Source organism: Rhamphochromis sp. 'chilingali' (genome assembly GCF_963969265.1).
Source record: "Rhamphochromis sp. 'chilingali' genome assembly, chromosome: 16".
Classification (NCBI taxonomy): Eukaryota; Metazoa; Chordata; class Actinopteri; order Cichliformes; family Cichlidae; genus Rhamphochromis; species Rhamphochromis sp. 'chilingali'.
Genome location: NC_137943.1, coordinates 28824888 through 28839125, shown reverse-complemented (window position 1 = coordinate 28839125; position 14238 = coordinate 28824888). Strand labels below are relative to the sequence as shown.

The window sequence follows — 14238 nt, the reverse complement described above, 5'->3', positions numbered from 1 at the left end:
TCCTGGACGTCCCACAACAGGAGCTGCTACTAGTTTAAAGTGACTGGGGAAGCAGCCTGCTGAGCTAAAAACTTATCCTGCCTCTCCCGGAGTTCTGCATTTTTCTTGCGAACCAGTGCGGGGTTGGGTTCATTGGAGCAGTGAGCAGCAATGTGGTTGTCTTCCCCACACTTAAAACAAAACCACGGCCTCGGCATTCCAGGCACCTTAAGGCCCCTCTTCATGTTACTACTACTGATTGCAAAGCAGTCGGTCTTTTCAGTACTCTCTCTCTGATTTTGTGCTAGTTTTTCAACTTGCTTTGTCAGTTCAGCTATCTTGTTCTCAATATCAGAGGTTTCATCTCGCTTTGCTTTTACCACTAGGGGAGGATTACTATCATGAGTGAGGCTCGGTGGCTTTTTGTTTAGCTTTTCCAACTGTTTAGTTAGCTCATTTACTTTCTTTTCAAGCTTTGATGTCTCATTCGGCTTTGAGTTAGGCAGTGGGACAGGCTCACAGTCATAAGAGGGCATATCAAAAACATGGTGGGCATACATGTTAGCTTTCGAAGCACCTAAATGCTTTTTCATCCTATCTAGCTTTGTGGAACGGCGATCTTCCTCAGTCCTCAGCATGAGGAGGAATTCAGGAAATGTTGGTGGATTTCCCTTTTTGCACTCTAACTGTAAGCCGATGATGATGCTCTGATCCCAACAGCCCCTACAAAACTGTCTGAGCAAATGATCATTGGAATTTCCAGCTGAGGCTCCCCCTCTAGAAATTGCTCTTGTGAGGAGGCTATGGAGCCTGTTCAAGTATGTTGATGGCTTCTCTCCACTATCTTGGTTAGAGCCGAGAAATGCCGCAAACAACTCCTCTCCATCCTCCACAACACCAAAAGCAGAATCAAGTTGAGTGATGTAGACACTTGGTGGTGAAGAGATGCCAAGAGGCTTCACAACATCAGCTGCTGGACTCAGCAAGCTCTCAAGAATCCTTCTCACCTTGTGAGCATCATTCAAGGAAGGATCGTTAAGGAGAAGATCAACTTGGGTGTGCCATGTTTCGTAGTCCACCTCACCGTTTGGCCTTGGCATCCGCCCAGAGAAGGTGCGCAACCTTATTTGTGGGGATGGTGAAGTGGTGGACTCACTTCGGATGACATGCTCCACAATCACTCTCTGGATCTGGGGGGGGTTAAAAACATCCTCACTGATGTGGACTGGGCTCGTTGGTAAACTAGCAGATGCACTATAAACATGTGTGGGCTCTGCAGGCTCATTTTGATCATTATTAGGTGTGTTAGCATTTTGAGCTGCATAGGGCTGTGTAGCATTACTGTGTACGTCATGTGATGTGCCCTGGTTCCCATGCAGTTCCTCCTGAAGCACATTCAAGAAACCTTTCCTGCCACTGCCTGCGACAGACTTTAGTTCGTCCAGGTATCTGCAAGCTATCTCCCTCCCCACCACTTCCTGACAAACATCTCTAATGGTCCTCGCAAACCACATCACAGCTGGGTCCTTTGGACTTGGTACGGTACCCAAAGTAATGGGGTCGATTCTAGAGATAGACCTGTCAGATGCATACTGGACCAGGGCTCTACCCTCTGGTTGTCCTGATTCGTCAGGGATCCTCACTAATTTAGAAATATCTCCATTAACTTTGAACACAGCAGTTATTTCCTCATCTGTGTATTCTGGTCCTATACCTGTTACATACAGGGAGTTTTGACCATTAACCTCAAAACGATTGCAAATATCCATACCTGACTCAGTGGAACAAATCTCAAAAATCTCAAACGTGCGTAGTGTGGGGTGGAAGATCAGAAAGCTACTATTAACCAATCTCCTGGCTGGCTCGCCACTTTTTATGTAACCTGGACGTGTGTCCCTCTATCTATAAAGAGATGATCTATACTGCTCGCCCAAGTGCAATGTCTACAATATCCGAATCTAGGTCTGGGAAGGAGATTGGCGGTAGCAACTCTGTAAGAGCAATGAGACTTCCAACCCACATAACACGCACGACCACAGGCTTGTGAAACAAAGTTTGCTTTATATATTTCCTTTTGGATCAGTTCCCTTTGCTCATCCTCAATGTAGGGATACCTTCAAATGCAGTAACCATCTCAAGTGCATCACAAAATAATTGAAACAATCAAAATAGATGTAAGACAAGAAACACAATATTTCAACACCCCAAAGAAAAGGAAAAAGAAAAGAAAATAGCATGTGAGTGTCCAGTTCCTTATGGTGTCAGTTTATTCAGTTACCCACTGTCTTGGGTTAAGAACTGAAAATGACCTGAATCTCAGGCGGAGAAAAAGTAGCAAAGAAAATGATAAGGTATCTCTCAGGTGGGCTTCCTTTTGTTTTTTTCCCTACCGCCCTCCTGGTACGGCAGGCATCAACGTGTCGGCGTCCTGACACAGAGAAGGCCTCCACAGCAGCAACAGTGTCTTAGACCCACGATACCAGCTCCTCACTTGGCACCCATGGAACTGTACCTCAAAAAAAAACCAGTCTGCACACAAATATGCAGAATGTTAGATGTCCACATTCCTTAAATGTCCTTGTTCCTAATGTCCTTGGTTCTTTTGAAATATTAAAATAAATCTGCATCTTGTGACACATTAAAAGTAAACACACCGGTATTACTGTGCATCACCCGCAGTTACAGTAACAGCACAGCTATTGCACGTGAACTGCGCATAACCACTTAGCTGGCCGCGGCTGAACTAGCAGGCCCAAGAAAGTAAAACACTAGACACTCATAATAAACAAAACTGTCACAACATTGCAATACTATGAAAACACATCTTAAACATCATTAAACACATTTACTACTATTCTGACTGGTTAGTTATTTTTTCCAGTGCATTGAACTGCAATAGCGGTGCTAAGTGAGCTAGGCTAACTCACCAGAATAGTTCAAAAAGTTCAAAGAAATACTCCGGCTCCTTTCAGGTAGGTACCCGTCTGTGGTTCACCGCTAACGACAGCTCTCTCACAAATGTTAATTAAACCTCTTTCCTCTCTTTCAACTGGAAAAAACCGTGCTCCGCGGCAGCATGGAGTTTTTCCTTGCCGTCCTTTTTCCTCTACACCACACCTTCACGCGCACGGAGCTGCAGATGGTGCCTTCAGGGCAAGCCCGGAAATTAAACTATCAGACAAGGACTACGATGCATTCAAAGAACCCTGTACTTCTGATTGCTGTAAATCTTACCAGGGTTACATAGTCATGTAGCGTGTAGGTTTAGTTTCACTGTAAATGCCTTAGGCTTTAGGCAAGAATGTGCTGATGAGTGTTTGCACAGGGGAAAACAATGACACTGTCATTCACGCAGTTACATCCAGTCATTTTATGGGAAAGACATAAATTAAAAATGGGTGATATAAAGTCTGTCATACAACTGCCTCATCATCATGTGGTGAAACTGAAAACTAGAGCAACAGTGTTTTTTCAGATCTTTAAAAAGACACTTTTACATCTAAACACATTAAACATTTTACTTAAATATATCATAATTAGTATCAAAATATATCCAGAGAAGCAAAAATAAAATACTCATTATAGGCAATGTCAAATTTCAAAATAATAGGTACTATTTCATCAGTTAATGTGGCATCTGAGTCTAATTTTGGTTAGTCTAATTTTGGTTATACTTTCTACCATGAAGTACAAAGTATAAGGTGCAAATCCCAAAAAGCTGATTCTTTTCATTTGGATGTAGCGCTTTTAGTGGGAGAAACCTTTCATCACTTATCCAAGTGACTTCACCAGACTGAAGAAGTCATACTTATCTAATCTGACCATCTTCCAGTAGCTGTTACCATAAAAATCATAAACTCATGAATTTTCTGCTGTGTTAACACTTGTTCCACCCTACAAATGAGAAAAGGACAGACAAATGCGAAAAGGTCGAACTTGACTAAGATTGTCTAAACATGTTAAAAAATCTGTACCACACAAGAAGAACACAAGGTTTTCTCAGTAAATGATTAAACATTTCATCGTAAGCCCAACCTAACTGAAAGTACCGGCTGTCAAACACATCTGTCCAGCTGCCAGCAGTGGTACCATGAACGCTGTGGATGACAGAGGTTCATAATCCATCATGGGGTGTACACCCAGTTGTGATAAATGTACCAGTCATTTATCTAGAGGTGTCTGTAATTGACAGGATGTAGGACATCTTTGAAAGTTTGCAAAACTTGAGAAATAAACCAAAACTAATAAATTAAAACGGTTCATAGCAATTAGATGAAAATGAACTGGTTAAATAAGTTGAGAGGGCAAAATGTTAAAGGTTTCTTTGTGATAGAATGTGTGACATCCTTTTGTAAAAAGTTCATTATTTTGTACAATAAATATTTTTCATACTGTAACTGGTTCCCTTGTGCAAACACTGCACACATTTCCAATACTATGCAGCCTATACCCGGTTGTACTGATCTATAAAGCCAGATGACACACATCAGTTAAACTACAGGCAAGACTTAAATGCACAATGGTCTAAATGATCCGTAACTTTCTGTTACTGCATTTAGCCCCAAAGAGGCTAGAAACACTGTCTAACCACTGTGACCATAAACTAGGATTACAATACAAAGACTTTTGAGACAACTGTTGCTGTGAACTAGCACTTTAAAAATAATGGTAAGCTTAATTAAACTATATATTTTGTAACTGTCAAGCTGATAACAAACTTACTAGTGACAGAACACTCATAGATTCAGTAATGTTACTAAATGATGGTCAGCACCGGTTGAAGGTTTAGATTTGCTATTGTTCAGTTTTTTTTGCATTACAGATATGTGATTTGGTTGTACAAAGTATAATTGAATTAAAATCAAATTAATTTCATTTATATAGACCAAAATCACAACAACTGTTGATTAAAGGCACTTACAGTTGCACCTTAAGGCAATTGTTACAAGTAAAATTCAGGCATACAAAACTATAAATTTAAATAGTATTCAAATGTGATAAAATATGAACGCTAACTTTGTTTGCCACAAATCAACTCTGTAAAGTTTTCTCTTTTCTTGGGCATTCCTCTGCCAGCTTCCTTTGCACTGGAAAACTAAAGTGTGTGATCACAGGTGAAGTGAAGGATATTTTTTCCAGTGCAGGGTTTAGAGAATAATCTCTAAGGATCCAACTGTTGAAGAAAGATTATTTCTGTTTACTGTTAGGCTAAAAAGCTTCATACAGACATAACAATTTCTAGTCTAAGCTAGGAAAGAGCTTGGAAAGAAAAGCGTGTGGACATCTTTAAGTTTCTTGAAGACTTTTCACCTCTCATTCAAGAAGCTTCTTCCGTTCCAAGAGGGTGGAGAGTCCTAGATTTCTAAGCCCTATTAGGAGTGTCCCTAAGAGAGTTGTGGACCCCCTATTGAACCTTTGCCTAATCACACGAGCCAAGGTGTGAAAACGGGTATACATCTGCTGTACAAAGTATGGAATTTCGGAGTTGTCTTTCTTTTCCTTTAGTCTTGGGCCTGCCCGAAACATCTTCCCGAAACTTAAAGAAGTCCAGAAGCTTTTCTTTCTAAGCAACTTAGACTACTCTGACCCGTATGACTGAGAAGCTTCACGGACAAAACTATTTCTAATATGTCAGCAGCATCCCATAAGCATCCCACAAGGCATATAACACCCCTACGCACCAGCACTGTGCTTATATCATACTTTATTAATCACATTATATTTATATTTTCATCACATTAGCTCAATAGTGTCACAAAAATAAGCCAGGTGCTTTAAATGATAAAGCACCTGGCTTACATAAAGCATAACATAAATCACGTTTTCAACAAAGGTTAGAGTGAAGACAAGAGCGAAAATTTGTCTGTCTACAAATGTTAATCAAACATTCTTATGTCCTACAACATGGACATAATGATAAATGGGCTGAGGTGAAAATTACCTTTCAATAATCTTACAACTGTAGTCCGTTAACTGGGAATTTAGTTCATGCTGGTCAGCTAGCTAACAGTCTTTACTTTAGCAACCCAAATCAGAGGCTAGCATTAGCGGGCTGAGGCTAAAACTGGGATTAGTGGAACTCTGTCTGAAACCCTTCAAAGTCTGCAGTAGAGGCAACTGTAAAGCAAAAGTATCATTATATAACTCATTAGAGTCTTAAAATTATTTCTTCCTGCTTATACATTAGTAGAAACATGAAGTTTTCACTTTTCCCAGTTATTTATATCACTGACTTTAGCTCATTAGCTAGCAGTCACAGCTGTGTAAAACCCAGAGAGAAGCAGACAGCTAACTATAGTATTTATGAATACTGGTCTTCATCCTGCCACTGGAGGCCAAAACTTATAGTGTCATAGCAAAAAAATAACCTTTGTATTCTCTAAAATCGAAAGCTTAAATAATATTAAACCCAAATCCCGATTATTTTTAAAATAAGTCAAGAAAATATCCCTGACTTTTCTGGTTACAGCAGACAACAAACAAATTTAACCACTCTTTCTAAATAAAAACATATATTCTTTTTAAATACATTATTTTAAAAGCTTTAATATTCACCACATAAACGTGAAGGCAATTTCTGCAGCTCCAGAGTACAAAATCTAGTGTAATGGCTGGCCTCGCTCTTACTTTTCCCTCCTTTTGGGGTTCTTGATCCCACAATGCATTGTAGTAGTTAAGAAATACAGGAGGATCACCTGTAGGTAACTTATATGGTAAGTTCCTTCTCATTTATACAGTACATTGTACTGTTTTCTGTGCTCGGCAACTGGGAGTTACCAGAGAAACCTTACTAACTTTAAGTTAAAAAAGAAACAGCAATTAGACAAAGGCATCTGGTCGAAAAAAGGAGAACAACAACAATTACATCAATTTATATTGTTTTATCTTTTCAAGAACAGGGCCCTGTGCTTCGTACGTCGCTTACTACATCCAAGATCAAATGAAACATCCAAGACCAAACCATCGCGCTAACCGTGAGCGCGCTAATCCGGTTCCCCGAACACACCTGCTGTTGACGATTAGTACAGCTGGACGCAGTAATGTGACATCACTGGGTGTCGTAAAAGGGGCTACGCATCGATAGTAGAAACATTGATCGGCAACCCTCTGATTGGTCGGCGAAAATGTCGACGGAGCGCGCTCGGCTCGGTATTTTTCGGCAGCAGAGCAAGAACTCTTGAGTGAGGGATTTCAGGAGTTTCAGAGTTTAATCAGAACGCAAGGGAACACTGCAAAGGCTGCAAAAGCAAGGAGCGAGGGCTGGCAGGAAGTTGCTGACAAATTAAACTCGTAAGTAATTTAATAATAACAATAATAATGGAGTGGATTGATATAGCGCTTTTCAAGGCACCCAAAGCGCTTTACAATGCCACTATTCATTCACTCTCACATTCACACACTGGTGGAGGCAGCTACAGTTGTAGCCACAGCTGCCCTGGGGCAGACTGACAGAAGCCAGGCTGCCATATCGCGCCATCGGCCCCTCTGGCCAACACCAGTAGGCGGTAGGGTAGATTTATTATATTACACTATATTATCCAATATTATATTACATTATATTATAATATGTTATATTTTATCCTCTTTCACATTAGAGCCACGACAGGACCCACTAGAACATGGGAACAGGTAAAAGTGAAATATAAGAATGTTCTACAGAATGGTAATATTTATCACTTATATTGCTTTTAGTCTCTTGGAAAGAGACCCTGGAATACTCTGTTTGTTTATAACAGCAACCAAGAAAAGGGCAGAGGAAAAAAAGACAGGTGGTGGTCCTGCACCCCCTCGTCAACAAGTTGGTTAAGTAAATAATACCCTCACGGGAAAATCGATATCTCTCTATGAGCACACTGTCGCGCTGAGCTAAAGGATCCTGTCTGTCCCGCAATATACGCTGAATTCTGAGGACTCTCCTTATCAATCTTGCACCTTCCGCAATGGGTGGGTCGCGTATACGGACAGGACATGGCTGCGACAGACTTCCCAAATCCACCTTCGCTTTTATAGCCGTGGTCTCTCATCTTGATTACACGAAGTAATTTACAATTGCTACTCTGAAATATGAATTAAATCTGTAATAATCACATACATGTAATAGAATGTTAATAGTACATTTCCCTTTTTTAGGAAATGACCTGTGTGAAATCAATAAATGGATCAGGTGCTGCATTGTCTTTAGTTACATTGATGTTATTTATTTATGGTGAAACAGTGGTGGAATATCGCTGTTGCTTTCGTATGAATGACGCGGGCATACCTGCGTGGCCGCGATCTAATCTTGTTTACATAAAGTAAACCTGCTCCCCAGCAGGTTTACGCTTACGGCTCTGTTGCTATGACAGCAAGTCCCGGATGGGCTTCGGGGAACCGAACGATCCAGGATCACGCGAAATCGTCAACAATCTCATCCAGCTAACTCACTTAGCGCGGTACGAAGAACAGGCCCCAGGTCACAGTGTTCATGTAAATAATCGCACTGCCAGAGGAGGGAGACAAAAGCTTTTGCCACAGTTATGAGGCAATTCAAATCTGGTTACAACTGGAAGGAAATCCCTTCCCAAGCTAGATTTAAGCACCTGATGAGCAGTATCATGTAGGGAAAGGTGGCTGTGAAATATGCAACTTTCAAAGGAAAACATTAAGACAATATTTTAGTTTCATGTTCATTAGTCTAATCACTGCTGTGTACCACAGCTCTATTTTTTATGGATCTGGAACCTTTCCAGAGGACCTGATGCTTTTTCATAAAATGAAGCAGACATAGCCAGTACAGGTTTTATCAGGATAAATTTGTCATTAACTTTATGTAAAAATCGAAAGAGACGTGGCATTATAATGTAAATGCTATGAATTAAACTATTTTTTTAGATTTTACTATAAAGCTAATTTATTATTGTTGTTTTAAATAAACTTCATGTTTATTGATTAATGTTAAAGTACATGTGGAAGTACTCCCAGAACTCAGTAACAGCAGAGGTGGTGTTGGTGATGGTGGTTTGACAGAAATCAGAAAAGCTGTACAGCTGGCCGATTTGGAGAAGAATTTAAATAGATTTGAGAAAGACTGATAAAACTATACACTTGAGGAATTACAATTTTAGACAATAAGGAAGAGTTGTTAGCTCCACAGTCAGTGTCCCAGAAATTATAGCTTGCCCTACCATGGAGTTTCATTAGACTGCTGGTAATGGATAAACCATGACAACTTCTGGCTTTGTGCAGCTGTTCATTACCGGCAACTGTAGCCAGATCCAAAAATGTGTGCCCTTATTGCTATGCTTCTTTTACTTTACTTTGGCTATGCGTTATTTTTTTTTACACAATAAAACTGTGTACTATTAATTTGAAAACATAACTTTCTTGTACAAAGACTGAGTGTGTGAAGATGGTAAAATAACTAACTATAAGCTTAGTTTACCATCTTAGAGAGTTATTCATTTAAACTAGTAAACCTTTCTGGCATTTGTGGTTGACATGTTGCTCTCCTATGAGTCAGTAAACACTTTCCGACTAAGAGTATAGGCTCAGTCACTAGTTTTCAGAATACAACATTGTTTATGTCATACATTATAGCACTTATTCATGTATAGATGGACATTAAAGCAGAGTTTGTTTCAGAGAAGGCTTTGTCACCCTATGTCAAGGGTCATAGCCAATGATTACATTTTGGAAAATGAAGAAGGAAGAATTATATATATTAAATATTACCATGCACACACCAACCAGGACCCAAGCCCCCGAGGCCCACCAGGAGCCCCTGCCTGGAGGAGAAGCACCCCTGCATCCCCAAGCCCCCAAGCCTGTCCCAGACCCAACCAGTGGCCAACAGGCTACCTGGCCAGTAACCCACGTCCACCAGCACAGACCCTTCCCAAGCTCTGCTGCCCGCAGCCACCAGGAAAACGCCACCCAAAAGCCACCCAAGCCCCCATCCAGGTCATGAATAAACCTGAGCCCTCAGCTCAGTTTAAAACCTTTGTTTTCAAAATATGATTGTTTCTATAGGTCAAACTTTCTAATGAAAGTGCATGAAAGTGTCAGCAACCTGATCCACAAAGAGGTTGGTCATTCCTAGTGTCCTGTGTGGTTTGAATAAGTTACTCTGAAAAAGATGTGACCTTAAGTTTAATGTTCACACTAAAATCATCGAAGGCCTGAGAGTGATGTGTTCAGAACAGAGTGTATTTTTTTTTCAATCATTTAAGACTACTTAGGAATTCAAATGTTTGTCTTCCAGTATAAACAGGGCATTGCACACTTTTAAAAAGAGTGCACTTCAGTCACCAACAGTAGAGGCTTGGAGAATTTCAACTTCATAACAAGCAGGTAAGAACAATGGGTATTACAAACTTCAAGAGAATACTTTATGTGCCTGTAAAACTGTTGCAACTTACAAGACTCTCAACTTTATTTTTGAATCATTTGAACACACAAATTTAGTTTGTGTGGTTGTCTAATGTTACTTAAGTTGCCTGACTGTGTGTGATTGATTTTTTACTTCGGTGTAGTTAGAAAATGGGCAAACTGAGACACTAAAGTCAGCGGAACTATCAGGTCAATCTGATAATACAAACCACATGAATGTCAATTTTCTTTAGGCGAGCCCTACTTATTATATAAGTCGATCACACATCATATTTTTTTATAACAATTTGCCAAATTATCGTGACCCAAAGAATTCTCTGAAGTCTAAATATGCAATACCTACTGCTGCTGTCTAAACACTTGGCAGAAAAACGCTTGTTGAAACATAATTCTTTTTTAAAAATTTAATTTAAGAAAATCATATTTAAAATAGGAGTGTAGAAACAAAGAGAGAGAATCTATAACCATAACTATAAAAAAAGCTATGCGTGAGTATTTGGAGTATGTCTCAGTGTGTGGTGAAGACTGCAGATAGACACAGAGCACACAGAGAAATAACAGACGTGTGGATCCTACGTGGATTGTTACCTGTTTACTCGTCAATTTGACTCTTCTCCCCCCTTTCCAAAACATCTGAAAGACACCCCCCCCCCCCCCCCCCCCCCATGAATTTACATTGTTGATAATGTAAGAAGATAAAGTCAAACCACTTAAAGCTCTCAACAGCACACTATCTACAGATGAAGCCCTTAATCTTGAGATGAACAAAGGAAGAGGAAAAGGAAGTGAGAACATTGTTGGAGGAGACAGGACGGTGGGCCAGCAAAACAGAAAATCAGGTCGTTGCAGGAAATGTGGTGGATCTTGGCAACATGTGGAGATTTCATTATCTCTGCTACAAGAATGGTGGAGGTGAATTAAAAGGATCATTGACTTAAGTAGCATACAAATAAAAATAAATCACATATTTGATACTACATGAAAAAGTGGTCATTTAAATATATAATATAATTTTTAATGTCATGTGTCATGGTTTGAATATTCTCAGGTGATTAAACACAATATTTAGATTTAATATTTAACATTTAGATTTAACATTTAAAATTGTGTTTTAAATATGAAAAGTTGCAAATATTTTACTAAATGTTGTAAAAAATGACTCGAGAAAACATTTTTTGTAAGGTTTTGAGCTAAATGTGGAGAAATGTTGCCGTTAATTTCAGCATGTTTCACTTTACAAACAGCGCCGCATACCAAAACCCATGAATCACAATAATCAAAGAATATAACTAAAACACACAAAAACACTGGGTCACAGACCCAGTATAGATCCTGGGATATGTGCTTTTGTTGTTTGGATTTGATCAAAATTCTGAAGCACTTTGTGATTCTGTTTGTTTTAAAAAGTGCTATACAATCAAATTATTATTACTGTCTAAAATGGTCAGAATTCTTCATTTAAACATCATTGCCACTACTGTTGTTTAATAAGGGAATTGCAGATTTATAAATTTAAGCTTTCCATAAATGGTTCAAATTCAAAAAAGGTTCCATACTATAACTTTACATAAACCTTTGAACTTCCAACAGGTGCTGAATGCTTCTCCAACATGATTCAGGACATGGTAGGACAGAAACCATCTGCCTTCTTTAATCTATGCTGGAAATGCATCATTTCTCTGCTGACACTTGTGAGCCCAAAAAATTTAGATTTACTGACATAACCAGCTTTTCCTCATGTTTCTCAACAAGTGCAGGAAGAAATTGAGATTCTTGTCTGTGAAGGTACTCAGCTTGGAAATAAAAGCGTCTGTGCTTCTTTAGTCCAGATGTTTTTCGTTCTAAGCTCCTTAAATTGAGATTCTTATTAATCCAATTCTCAAGAGAGTGCAGTAGCAGGAATAATATTATGGTTTGATCCAGGATTTGAAGCTGCATCATGACTGCTGCGGTACATATTTCAGGATGTCAGCTCGTTTTGGCAGAGTTGGGACCACATCTGTGAAGGCAAAGAAATAATTCCAAACAGCGTGATTGACCCAGAGCAGCTTCTAGTTGTGTGTAAAATAGTAATGGTTTACTATTTCGCTACATGCCTACTTCTTGCCAGATCTAGAGGTCTGATTGGTGAGATCTCTTTATTGACATGCAAAAATAAGAAAAATCTGACTCTGAAAAAGTAAACGCCATAAATTCGTCCTGCAAAATTGCACAGTCAGTGTTAAAAATGAGTTCAAAAATTTTTTAACTCATTTTTGAACGCACAAAATATTTGAGTGAATTTTAAGTGTCCAGCGTCTAAAGGCTTTAAGTGACCGTGATATTACTCACTAGGCTAAGACTTGTTATTGTCTTTTAGAGACGTCTTGATTACTTCACTGAATGACGTACTATAATCATGTCATATTACCAGGTAACAACCACATATAAAGAATTTTGTTTTGTAGTGTTCCTTCATCTTGTACCTCCTGATTACCAACACCTCTAGATGAATGACTTCTACGTTTACCCTGACTGGGGGTACACACTAGGATGGACCATGATTCTGTCTTCTGTTCTCTTGGTACCACTATTCGCAGCTGTACAGATGTATTTAACACCAGGCACTTCCAAACAGGTCAGTGCTGAGTCAAGATACTCGTGCTATTTTGCTTAAAACACACTGCACTGATTTATCTGTGTTATTATAATTTAAAAACTTATTCACGAATCGCTAGTCCTTTCCTGTGTTCTAGCGTTTGCACGTACTTTGTTGTCCAACTGAAGAACCAGTGACGTGCATAGAAATATAAGCAGTCAAACAAAATGTTGACATTTGTAAAGCTGAAGACCTTTTTTTTCTCCACGTTTTTGTGAATTCATTTTATGATTTAATGAATCATTTTTTTGTGAACTCATATTTCTGTACCTCTTTGAATGTGGTAAGATAAGATGCAAACATAAAATAGTCTCAGCATATTCTCTTGTCATAGCAAACTTGCTTTATACTTCATGCACAGTTTTGTTTCGTTTCCAGTGTGTGATTGTGCAAGTATAATCTAAGTGCTTATCAAAATATGCAACAGGCAGTAACAGTTTCTCCTTAACATGTCTTAAGAAGAACACTTACTGAGTTTACTGTCATTGCATGCTCATTAAAATGTACAGATCACAGCTGAAAGGTGTAAAAGTTTATGTGTTGATGCAAGTTCAATCATCCAGGTAAGGAATTCCCAAAACGTCCAGATGAACAGAATCAACTTTTTGGGGTGTAAAGGTTTAGTTTTTGTCTCTAAAACTAAATACTTCAGATTGATTAAACACTTTTTCTTACTAGGAGATTTGTTTGTATAATAATTTATTTCAGATCTCTCACCGTCTAAGCTCAACGTGGTCCGTTCCTCTCGCTTCACTCCAGCCGTGTCTGTCCTTTATTACCCTGCTGAACATCTGTGGTATGATGACAGAAAATATGATGACTTCCCCCTCCCGTGTTTAATGTTACCTGTAAAGTCACATTAGCTATATCTTTCAATCAATAAACCATTAGATTATTCAGCCAAACGCTGAAAAGAATCCATCTTATGTGCGTATTTTTCTTTTTTCCTTGCTTTGCGCTTTTATTGTATGCTGCCAGATCGGATTCTTTTTTAAGCTTTCTTCCATGCCTTCATTATGTGTCTTTAAATGCTCTGTCAGAACTAATAAAAACTTTCAACACGAGAACACAGCGGCCCAGCTCTCAACTCCTCCAGAGCAATTGATCAGGACTACTGAGGACTTAACCAAGACAGAACCAGAATCAGAACTAGATGATAGTAGCACTAAAAATCATCATATACCTGCACTACACTTGTTTTTTTAATTCTACCAAAGTCCACTATTTAGATTGAGAAAAGTTTATATAATTAT

At 39.0% G+C, this 14238-nt stretch overlaps 1 protein-coding gene across 1 annotated transcript; it reads right to left on the bottom strand.

Annotated features, from left to right (window-relative positions):
- Nucleotides 1-29: 29 nt before the first annotated feature.
- On the bottom strand, nucleotides 30-3218 carry LOC308383586 (paraneoplastic antigen Ma3 homolog; the record flags this gene model as incomplete). Its single annotated transcript, XM_080861629.1, has 2 exons — nucleotides 2907-3218; nucleotides 30-2508 (listed from the first exon to the last, which is right to left on the bottom strand). The coding sequence occupies exon 2, from the start codon at nucleotides 1746-1748 to the stop codon at nucleotides 30-32; it is 1719 nt and encodes a 572-aa protein (XP_080717755.1). The 5' UTR covers nucleotides 1749-2508; nucleotides 2907-3218.
- Nucleotides 3219-14238: the final 11020 nt, after the last annotated feature.